This window comes from Neovison vison, chromosome 1 (assembly GCF_020171115.1).
Source record: "Neovison vison isolate M4711 chromosome 1, ASM_NN_V1, whole genome shotgun sequence".
Lineage (NCBI taxonomy): Eukaryota > Metazoa > Chordata > Mammalia > Carnivora > Mustelidae > Neogale > Neogale vison.
The window spans coordinates 8,388,092-8,400,167 of NC_058091.1; the positions used below are offsets into that span (position 1 = coordinate 8,388,092).

Consider the following 12,076-nt stretch of genomic DNA (forward strand, 5'->3'; position numbering starts at 1 on the left):
TAAACAAGTCAATATCAGCGGCAGCCCATGTGGGGGAGGAAAAGCAGACCCTGGATAGACTAACTGGGGAAGCCTAGCAGCAGGTCTGTGATTGGATGTCTTGAGAATATCTGTCTTCTGATAGGGTGCCCTACTGCATATAAGCAAGTGTGGTATGAGAATAAAAAAAAAGAAGCAACATTAACAAGAGACCAGGCTACGTGTCGTTCTTGCGGGTCGAGAGCGACAAGAGATGAACCATGAGACACTATGGTCTCTGGGAAACAATCTGAGGGTTTCAGAGGGGAGGGGGGTGGGGGGATGGGTAGTAAGGGGGGCACATATTGCATGGAGCACTGGGTATTACACCCAAACAACAAATCATGGAACACTACATCAAAAACTAATGATGTCCTGTACGGTGACTAACATAATTAAAAAGAAAAAAGAAAAAAAAAAGATTGTCTCCTGAGGTAGAAAGCACTCGGCTTGCATCTAGGTGGCTGGTGTCAGTCACTGTCACCGCCAGCTCCCCATCACTCCCAGAGTCCAGCAGCGATCACTCTGCCGGTCTCATTACGCAGAGTACAGACTCTTTGGACACTTCTAAAAGAGGCTCATAAATAGCACCTTTGCTCCATAAAGTCCCACACGCATTTATCTAGTAAACAAGTACAAATTTAGCCATTTTAATCAATGTTCTTGCAGACAAGTGAGGATATGTATATGCCTATATACACACATATATATCTTTCAAAATTGAGAATTTACAAATATGATTTGATACATTTGGTCTAGCAATGGGTACACCCACAGAATAAATCTTAAGTATGGATATATTTCCTTTGGTGGTGTTTTTAGTAACTCAGTTCTACCGCATAGTGAGAGATCTGAAGCTTAGATCTGGCAACTTTCGGAAGAGTCCAGTGATAAAAGAGAAAGTGTGCAGCATTCCATGAAGCAAGCACAGCATATTGATGCTGTTCCCTGGAGACACGGATGTGTCTGACTTTTGTGCCTATAAAGTGTGAAGACGGCAGTGAGTCAGTGGGCATTCCCTGCAGCTGTGTGTTTCTGCTGTCTCTGGCAGGTGCTATTACAATCAAAACACGTGGAGAAGCGAAGTTAACAGCAACATTGTATTCTGTGTGTAGTCCAGGCCAATAAGTAGGACCGAGTTCCAGATGGGAGATGCCTGGAATGTCCAGTGTCCATCATGTGGTCTTGCTGGAACCAGGAGTCCATGGGGCTTGGAACACTGTCTTTTCCTGCTTAGTCCCTAGTGCAAGTTAGTCAAGGGGGCCGGAAGGATGAGCTTTCAGTCTGATCTTCCTGTAGTTACCACTTCCCTGGAATGGAGACCCCACACTCATACCAGCCCACGTAGTAGTAAGGGGTTCCAAAACCGATGTTGCCGAAGCTGACTGGCTCCTGGCGATACTGGCGGAAGTAGCCTACAAGGGTAAAAGGAGAGGAACGGGAAGAAAATGCATCTGTGATATTGTGATTGACAATAAGAAATCTATATTTGGTCTTCATCCCTGTTCCTGGAACATAGCTCCTAAAACCCTAGGACTTCCTAAGTGATGAGAGTGGTAGAGGTATCTTGATATTCCTAACAAACCCCATTAGACCACTCCTGAGTTTATGCTGATGGGATTCCTTTCAGAAAGCATCTATGGATGGGTTAGTCACCAGAGAGACCAGTCCTGGGAATAGAGGTGAAAGTCCCACCTCCTGCCCTCTGTGGAGGGGAGAGGGGCTAGAGATTGAGTTCAGTCATGAAGGGGCAATGTTTTCTTCAATCAGGCCTAGATAATGAAGTCTCCAGAAAAAAACAAATACACCAGTTCTGAAAGTCCTGGGTTGGTGAACACATGCAGATGCTGGCAGGGTGGTGCTCCCGGGGATGACACTCTGCGTTCTCTCCCCACACTGTGCCTTTGCATCTCTTCCATCCGGCAGCCCCCAAATTGTACACTTTTGTAATAAACTGGTAGGTAGCCTAGTAAGTAAAATGTTTCTCTGAGTCCCGTGAGCCACTCTTGCAAATTACTCAAACCCAAGAAGGGGGCAGTAGGGCCCTCCAATATGTAGCCAATAGGTCAGACACTCAGATGGCCGTCTGGACATGTGACTGCCACCTGAAGTTGGTCGGGGGGAGGACGTTCAGTCATATGGGACTGAGCCCTTAACCTGTGTGGTCTGATGCCACCTCTGGGAACACAGTGTCAGAACAGACTTGATTTTTAGTACATCCAGCTGATGTCCAGGAATTGCTATCGGTGTGGGGGAAAATCCCACACTTGGAATTGGTGTCACAACTGTAGCATCAAAAGTGGACAAACCAAGAGAAAAATCCTCATCCTTAGAACCTCTGTTCAGATAGAAGATCTCTGAGGAGTTGTTCTTTTAACAAATGTTACTTCCAAATAAATACTACCATTTTTATGTGGGTCACAATAACCCCTTGGGTTTATACCAGACATGATTTTAGGGGATAATCCAGTCCCCACATGTGTGTGACACAGGTGGGAAAGTGTGTTAGTCCCCTATTTCTCTCTCCCCACAAAAGAAGATCATTTGTAGCTGCTCTCGAGGGAGACTCCCTGCAGGGTGAACAACTTCCAGGACTTACGACCTCAAACCTCCAGGTTTAACTCTTGAAGTCTGTGGTAGGTTTTTAGATCTTTCAGGTAAATCTCTCAAGGAAAGAATACAATAGCACTTTTGAGCCATTATACTTTAAAGTAAAAGTGAGGCCCCAGTCTGTTCAAAAAAAATTTTTGGCAACTACTCTTTGGCCCTGTTTACTCTTGCCAGATGAAAGGTTGCCTACCATCCTACCAGTGAGCATGCTAGTTAGGCAACACCTCTGCTCAGAACCAAAACCATGACCACAGCAAAATATAAATAATGCCTAGTAACCCTGGGTCAATGCAAGATCCTGAAAAAAGGAAGAAATGCTATATATTTTGTATACTAACTGTGATGGTTAATTCTATGTGCCAACAGGGCTAGGCCATGGTGCTCAGATATTAGGTCAAATATTATTTTAGCTATTTCTGTAAAAATAGTGTTAGATGATATTAACTTTTAAATCATCAGATTTTGAACAAAGTAAGTTACTCCCTATAATGTGGGTGGGCCTCATCCAATCAGTTGAAGGCCCTCATAGGAAAAGATTACACTCCCTGACAAAGTCTGCCAGTAGACTGCCTTCAGACACAAACTACAACCTAGACTCTTCCTTGAGCCTCCAGCCTATTGACCTGCTCTGCAGATTTTGGACTTGACTGCCCCATAATCATATGAGCCAATTCCTTAAGACACCTCTCTGTCAAACTCTCTCTCTGATTCTGTTTCTCTGGAAAACTCTGGCTAATACACTTACTTTTCTGTTCTGTATATTTTACTCTATCTTAATTCTTTGAAAATAGGCAATTTGTGTTTACCAGTCAATCGTATTTTTTTTCCAATTTAAAAAAATTGATCTCGTGTTTTGAAATTGCCAGATCACTAAGAGTTGAGTGCATAATGGAAAGAGGGTTGGACTTCATTCAGTTGTTCTGTTTATTTTCTTGTTTTGGCAGTTGAGGGAATTAGTAGCATACTGCAGGTTGTTAAACTTTGAGATTAAGGTTTTTGTTTTCACCCTGTGATACCATAATGAAATAGTTACTACATTACCTCCTGAAGTATATGATAAGCTATGGCTGGTTTGCATGTTTGTTTACCTTTCTTTCTCTGCACCTGTGCTGATGCTGTTCTCTGCCTGGAAGGCTAATCTGTACATGTCTAGGTCTTTATGACTCCGCTCAGACTCTGCTGCTTCTTTCCTGAGAGCCTCAACTAGCCTGCCTTCCCTGAACTCAGTTAGTGATTACAACCTGCACAATTACCTAAAAATAGTTCATCTATGTGATATAACTCCTGTCATTATCTGTACTTTAAGTTGTTCACTCTTAATTGCCTTTCACATATTTATTTCCTCTTCCCGGTTATGGAGCAGGGAAGAGATTTTTCTAAAGTATGGACAAGGTCTTATATTCCTTTGTACCCCTGCCTCCTAGGTTCACACAAATTCCAGCACATGGTTGGAGTATTTTGTTGGTTCCTTATCTATATGATCCAAATGCTGTCAACATCCATCTTTTTTTTTAAATTTTCTTATAGTATGTTTTTATTATTTATTTATTTATTTTAATTTTTAATTTTTTTTAATAAACATATAATGTATTTTAATCCCCAGGGGTACAGGTCTGTGAATCGCCAGGTTTACACACTTCACAGCACTCACCATAGCACATGCCCTCCCCAATGTCCATAACCCCACCCCCCCGCTCCCAACCCTCAGTTTGTTTTGTGAGATTAAGAGTCACTTATGGTTTGTCTCCCTCCCAGTCCCATCTTGTTTCATTTATTCTTCTCCTACCCCCTTAACTCCCCCCATCAACATCCATCTTTAAGTGGTAAGCAAAAAGGAGAGCTGTGATGATTTCCCCCTTATATTAGCCCTCCTTTCCTAACCCACAGGGTAGTATAATCAGGTCTTTGTTTGAATTACCTTGAATGGTAGGGAGAGCTTCTACATAGGACTGAGGCCCTGTTCTTCCATCAAGATGTGAATCCACAAACTGGCAATGATCTTCACCTCTTCCCCAACTGTCCCCAATGCTGTAGAATGTGTCTGCATAAGGGAATATCATGGGTTAGTGACTGGTCAAAACATAAACACTTTTCTAAGAGTTTGCGCAAGCTTTGGAGACCATTTAACCTGGGTACTTAAACTTGGTGTGTCATACTTTCCACGTTGGAAAAAGAGTAATAATGGCACCAAAGTCAAAGTGTTGTAAGGATTCAGCAAGATCACATACACTAAATACTTAACAAGTCCTCAATAAATGTAAACTATTAATATTATAGGCAGTTTCAGCCTATAAATGGTAGGGCTTTTTACTCCTTGGTTTTAAAAAAGGAATAGATAAAACCACAATAGGAATGTATTATGAAATAATTACAAAAGGCATGAAATCTGTAAAAAACAGAAGAACCTATTTTCACACACAACTAGAAATAGGGTGTGTGTCTGTGGCATAACCTGCTGTCCATGGTCCTGAATCACCGCTGCATAGTAGGGCATTTTTTTCTGTCGACCCTGGGACACTGGAGCTGGCTGTGTAATTTCTGCCAGGAATTCTGATGCAGGGGAGGGCAAGTACAATGGTGGGAGAGAAAATAAAGAGCAGAGAGAAACACACAGTAGGTACTGGGAGAGGCATATGCACTGAGAAACTGCCAGAGAGGAGAATGGTAGGAAAACTTTGTTTTGACATTGTCTTTAAATGATCACGACTAGCAAGAAAAGCAAAATCTATAGCAGCCAAGGAAAAGTTTTAAAAATGTACGTACTAAAAAAATTAAAAGTGTGCAAGTTCAAAAATAAAAAACAGATTTGTTTAGGTAGGGGAATCAAAGCCAGCTGGGTAGAAATGACATTTTGAAATGTTCGTAGTTCAAGGTGCTTATGGTATTCTTTGTTTCAATTCCCTACCATAATAAAAATAATGTAATTTTTGTTCAGGCACAGAACAAGTAATTCTGAGGTATGTTTCATCATCTATTTTTTTTTCTGCATAAAGGTGTAGCAATGGCAAGGGCAGGAAGGGGGTGGCTTTTCCTTGATATTTCTAGTTTATGCTCTTATCTAGTATTATTGAATACACAGCAAAGAAAATTGGCCTTCACACTTTTAACAGAATTTTGGACCTCATTTCTAAAATGTAGTGGATTTTTAAAAATAATATATTTATAAAGTAATGTATTTAAAAGAAATACAATGAGAGAGCACTTCACACCTACCAGGATGATCATAATGGGGGAAAAAAGAACATGGAAAAGAATAAGTGCTGGCTATGATGTGGAGAAACTGGAACACTCACATATTATTGGTGGACTGTAAAATGTTACATCCACTTTGGAAAAACAGTTTGGCAGTTCTTCCAAACTTAAACACAGAGTCACCATATGACCCAGCAATTCCACTCCCAGGCATGTGCCCAGGAGAACTGAAAACAGGTATTCAGACGAAAACTCAGACATGAAGTTTCATTAAAGCATCATTCAAAATGCTGCAGAAGCACAAACGACCATAAATGTCCATCAATGATGGATGAATAAACAAAATGTGGTCTATCCATATAATGGGGTATTATTCAGTTTTTAAAAGGAATGAGATTCGTTTATATGTTACCATACAGATGAACCTTCAAGACTTCAAGACAAAGGGACAGATATCTAGTTCCAGTTCTAAGAGAAAGCTGGAATAGGCAGATGCATACAGATAGAAAATAGAATGGAGCTTACCAGGTGCTGGAAGAGGGGAAATGGAGAGACTGTTTAGTGAGTATAAGTTTCCTTTTGGGAAGGTGAAAAAGTTCTGGAAATGGGTAGTGGTGATGGATATTTAGTATTTAGTATCACTGAATTGTGCATTTAAAAATGGTAAATTTTATGTTTATATATTTTACCACAATAAAAATATATACATTAAAAAAATAAAATGTAGTGGATTTTTAAAAATTATATAAGTGTGTGTGTGTGTGTGTGTGTGTGTGTGTGTATTTCTGGATGTCAAAGTAAAAACAAGGAACTCCGAAGTAAAGCTTGACAAATTGATTTGTGTTCAAGCCACAGTGAGATATAATGGGTCCACAGCTCAAATACATTCTGATGCACTTGCTATGTCAAGTTAGTACCTGACAACATACCTTCTCATACTTTCCCATACCTCACCATTCTCAAAGACCTACCTTTCAGATTGTCACTGAGGTAGATCTTATACCGCAGTGAATTACAAAGAACAACTCCCACAAATTTTTTATACCACGTCCGCTTCACGTACTGCCGGCCGTGGCAGTCGGTGTAGCTAGGGTCATGTTTGAAAGCAAATGGGATCCAGATGGGCTCACCACCTTGACAACACAAGACACACTCTGTCAATCATGGCATTCCACGATGTTTATTCTCACACAAAATATCAGAGAATTTGACTTATTTATCAGTCCTTCCTCTCCTCTCAGGGCTTTTCCCACCTCCCCGTAGGCACTCTTTCCCTCATTCTGCTTCTTTCTCGGCACTGAAGTACCACTGAGGAGCTTCTTACACCTGAACACATTTAAAGTATTTGAATTTCTACAAGGGATTCTTGAAGTAAGAAAAAGCCCTTCAGCTTCAAGGAAAATAAGATATAATGGCATATTTGATCTTTTGGGATATGCCATCCTACCTGCCTCCTCCAGCAGTCCTCCTCATAGACTCTCATTGTTCTCATCACTCCCAAGAACTGTCTTGAACTTAAGAAATAGAGCTTTCACCGGTTGTTTGAAATATGAAGTAAAATGTTGTTGTATATTTAATGTATTTTGCTACCTTTTCAGCCATTTAAAATATTTAAAGAGATTATGTAAATAAAGTTATCTATTTTATAGATATTGGTCACCCCATAACAGTTTCTTTTATATAGATTGGCTGCTATGGTCCTATAAAAAAATTCCCAGATCATTCTTTTCCCTAGATCAGGACAAAGGGGGCAGGGAAACCAAAGAAGTTATCAGAAAATCATAAAAATGCAAGAATGGTCTAGCATTTCTACTTGTGAGCAAGCATAGCAATCTCATTGTCAATATCCAACTGGGTTACTAGAACGTCAAGTTTGTCAAGAAGAGAAACTTACCTGGTGGCCTCACAACAAGCAGAGGATTGTCTGTAAAATGAAAAAAGAAAGTAATGACTTTACTACCCTATTTGATAACCATGCAATTGTTGAAATCTTACTGTGGCGGAGACAGCTAACTTGAAGAGCTCCCTGGAATAGGTACAAATAGAGTTTATTCTAGTGGTGCCAATGTTTTCCTTAGTTTTTATTTTCTAAACATTTCCTTTTGAAAAATATCCTTTTCTAGTTAAACTATCTTGATATTTGTACGGAAGTTGTGGGTCAATATTGTCAGATTTTGGTTTGGAGTACAACAGGATAATTCAATACTCATCATTTTTAAAAGATGTGTCTGTCTTGAGAAAACAGTTTTGTGTTTTTTTAAAAAGGTAAACATACACCTACTCTATGACCTATCCATTCCACTCCTAAGTTTTTACCCAAGAGCCATTAAAATACATGTCGGTGCCAACACTAGTACATGAGCATTCATAGCAGTTTTGTTTGTAATTGTCAAAAAGTAGAATCAGCTCAAATGTCTATGAACAAGTGAGTGAGTAAGTTATGGCAAGTGGTTAAGTTATGATGAAATATTGCTAAGTAATTAAAAGAATGAACTATAAATAAGGCAACAATATGAACACAATGGTTTTGCTGAGGGGAAGAAGCCAGACAAAGAGTTCATATTGTATGATTTCATTTATATAAAATTCTAGAAAGCACAAACCAATCAAAAGTGCAGATGCGTTATTCCTTGTTAACAGGGGAAAAGATGGGCCCATGGAGGGGGCAGGGGAGCTGGGTTGCACAGCAGCAGTCAGCATGCTGGGGTGATGCTGATGTTCACTAGTGTGATTGTGGCGATGGCCTGAAGGAGGCGAATATACCTTAAAACACATTGAGTTGTACACTGTACATATGTGCGTCTTACTGTATATCACTTGCATCTCAATAAAACTATATGTAAAACATCTCTATGTCTTAGCCAAAGTAATGCCCCTTAAGAAAATATGGCAGTGCCTGGGTGGCAGAGTTGGAGAAACGTCTGACTCTTGGTTTTGGTTCAGGTCATGATCTCAGTGTTGTTAAATCGAACCTCATGTCGGGGAGTCTGCTTAACTCTCCCTCTCTCCCTCTCCCTCCACCCTTTCCCCCAACTCTCTTTCTGTCTCTAAAAATAAATAAATAAATCTTAAAAAAAATATGGAACTAGTCTTCAAGCAATTCTGTTTTAGAAAAAAATACATTTTTATAAAATAACATGGGCCATTCTCCTTTTTTTTTTTTTTTGAAAAATTATCATGGAGCAAAATTACTCTTTTAGGGTAAATATCCTGTGAGTTTGAACACATGCATTGATTCACAGAGCCCTACTACAATCAAGACATATAATATTTCCATTACCCCAAATCTGCCATGAGCTGCCCCTTTGTACAGACCATCCTTCACCCCCACAGAAGAGTGACCTACCCTTAGCTATAAGTGTAAACGCTCATTTTGCTCTCCTGCTCTTAAGTTTCAATAGTCTGCTGGAAAAAACCTCAAATGCTCCAGGGTGGAGTGGGACATTTAAACCAACAATAGCACAACAAAAACAACATCAAAAGTTGACCCCATGCTGCAGCCTGTGCTCATGTATGCATCGTGCGTTTTCTATGTTTGGCAAGTGCCAAAATTCAATTACTTGATAGTCTTCCTGTTGTTAACCTAACCTCTTATGGCAGGGTTGTGCAAAGTGAAGGAGAAATTTGAGCAAACTGACTGAATAAAGTGAAGATGGCCAAAACTAATAATTGTCAAATTTCAAGTAATTGTCAAATGGTGTGCATGAGGATCTCCTGGGAGCTGACGGTAAAAGAGGTCTGCATACAGGGCCCTGGAGTGCCATCACCCATCCTTTAGGGGTCACAAAGTATAGGGTGGGGGCATGGTGGGGCTATTCTTGGGAGGGAGAGTAGCAGAGAGCTGTCTTTTCCAATTTATACTGCAGTCTCAGAAATTACATTTATATTTCTATTCTCAGATTTGGGGCCAATTTCTTGAAAGCTTCCTAGATTTGAATTATTTTTTTTCCTATAGACTTTTATCATGTTAATTTTGATAGTCACTAAAGGTCCATTTCCTTTTCAGAATATGTAGCCATGAATATAGACACGTTCCCTACTTTAGCAAATTAACCCTTGAAAATGGTTTTCTTTGACTCTTTCTTAATTACTAATGAGGAACACACTTCTTAAATGAAAAAAAAATGAAAACACTCTTGAGGTCCTTTGCCAACATTTCCAATATGAAGCTTACTCTCACAAAAGATTTTATTTTTTTCCACTTAACTGTGAGTCAGTAGATTTCAAAGAATACACACTTAGAAATAACTTCCAATGATCAATATTCTGGGATCAAGCTACATGTGGGAAATAATCTAACTGAATAGAAGCTAGAGCGGATTTAGTGCACAGCTGGTTCAGCCGAACCTCTGAAGGTGGCCTGGCTTAGAGGCAGAGGAACCAGCTCCCAGTGCGGCTTCCTGTGTGGAAAGGCTGCCCACCTAGGATCATCACCATGCAGCTCAGGGCATACTGCTTCAGATGACCCCAAGATGACCACATCTTATAGAGGGCTGGAGAGCTCTGTACACCAAGTGTCCCCCAGTGCAGGGCCATCCTCTGAGTAATACTGCTTCTAAGATTGGAAAGTATTCTAATTAATCCCTCCATATTAGAACCTCTTTGTCTCCTAGTGAAAGAACCATCTTGGAGACCTGACTAATTGGAAGAAGCAAATGACTCTCAGCCCACATGACGTTTACGCTTTTCAGCTGTTTGCAATAAAAAAAAAAATTAGCTCTGCAACTAAACATTTTACAGAGAGATTCAAAATTATCTTTCCCACGTGGCTGAAAGCTAGATTTTTTTTCCCTTTCTTTGGAATGTGACCTTTTCACTTTCCAGCCAGTTCCTCTTCATTTTGTTGTCCAGCACAAAGAAAATGATGTTTATTTTATAAAGTGATATCCAGTAAGACTCACTAAATAGAAAAGTGAGGACTTCACTTCTTCAGTTTTTATTCTATTGTGGTCATGATTCCAAATTATTTGTCTTTGAGGAAAACGGGGGAAAAATGAGAATGTGAAGTCACAGTTACCTGATTCTGTAACAAATGAGACCGAAGGGCTGATGGGTCCGTAGCCATGTGGATTTTTGGCTTGAACTTTAAAATAATACCTGAAATTATTAAAAGAAAAACCATTTTTTTGAAAGAGAAGATTGTTTAATTTCTGTGTAATAAGACAGATCCCAAACTATTGAGCACTTAACTCTGGCAGGGTTTGAGTGTTATTTCATAACAAATGCATACATCGCTGCTATTCGTATTTTTTCTGAACTTTCTCACTTTCCAATAACTCAAAATAATATAATTCACAGCATTGACCAATGTGGCTGATGGGAGGAGAAGGAGCACAGGGGGAAAATAAGCCATGTAGAGAGCGTATGCTCCTTAGGGCATCAAGACTGTGTGGCCCCACATGAGCTTGTCCCTGGATTGATGCTCCTGCCCCAACCCACCTGAGTTCCACAGCTCGAGAGGGAGAAGCTGGAGCAGCAAGACACTTACAGCAAAATTCAAAGTTAACCTAATTCTTATCACTGGACTCCCTGTGAAAAAGCGTGTGTTTGACCCAGTAATGATGCAACTCATTGTTGGTGGAAGGAAGGCCAGCCCGTCCTGAGGTTGGCCGCCTCAGTGGAACGAACGTGACAATGATGTTTTGGGTGCATGACAAGTACTGTGGTTGGCTCTGGAGCTTTCAAAGTCATGGAGTCCTGAGCTTCTGTGCCTCCAGGAAAGAAAAGCAAGTCCAAGAAGAGGAAATGGAAAAGGCTGGGAGAGGTTTTGCTGTCAGATTTATCCTTGTCTTGGAACAGAGAATGTACTTGTTCGCCTAGAGGGAGACTGATAGGCGGAGCGGGTGGGAAGTCCCCAAATATCTTGTTCTGTGCTCTGATGAGCTACAGGACAAAAAGTGGTGGTGAAGTAATATTAGAGACCAACAGAGCAGCTGTGACCCACTATATCCATGGTTAATCTCTGTATTTCCTTTCCCTCTGGGACACCCGACATTCCCTGTGCTCTCCAAGTCCTGAGCTATTTACAGGTGAAGAAGGGGGTAAGAAACCCCTGTAAGGGGAAGCTCTGCCATTGCAAAAATTTCCTGACAAGTCTCTTCCTATGTCAGTCTTGACACACAGGTTCTAAGCGCTAATTAAAAATGCACTCTATTTTCAAAAGGTGGATAATTTATTCAGAGAGCAAAGGCATACTTCCGTTACACCACTGTCCTGACGCCAAGCCTCCAGAGCTCCTGAGATCACCAAGGGAGCC

The 12,076-nt window shown here is 40.4% G+C and overlaps 1 protein-coding gene across 3 annotated transcripts in view; it reads right to left on the reverse strand.

The window, feature by feature from the left end:
* Positions 1-652: 652 nt before the first annotated feature.
* Positions 653-12,076, reverse strand: part of FNDC1 (fibronectin type III domain containing 1) — an 87,389-nt gene continuing 75,965 nt past the window's right edge. For all 3 annotated transcript variants that reach the window (XM_044242933.1, XM_044242943.1, XM_044242924.1), the window contains 5 exons: positions 10,838-10,917; positions 7,715-7,744; positions 6,792-6,953; positions 4,547-4,669; positions 653-1,433 (listed from right to left, as the gene is read on the reverse strand). In XM_044242933.1, the coding sequence (XP_044098868.1) occupies positions 1,318-1,433; positions 4,547-4,669; positions 6,792-6,953; positions 7,715-7,744; positions 10,838-10,917 (511 nt within the window). In that variant the 3' untranslated portion in view covers positions 653-1,317. The remainder of the gene's footprint in view (positions 1,434-4,546; positions 4,670-6,791; positions 6,954-7,714; positions 7,745-10,837; positions 10,918-12,076) is intronic.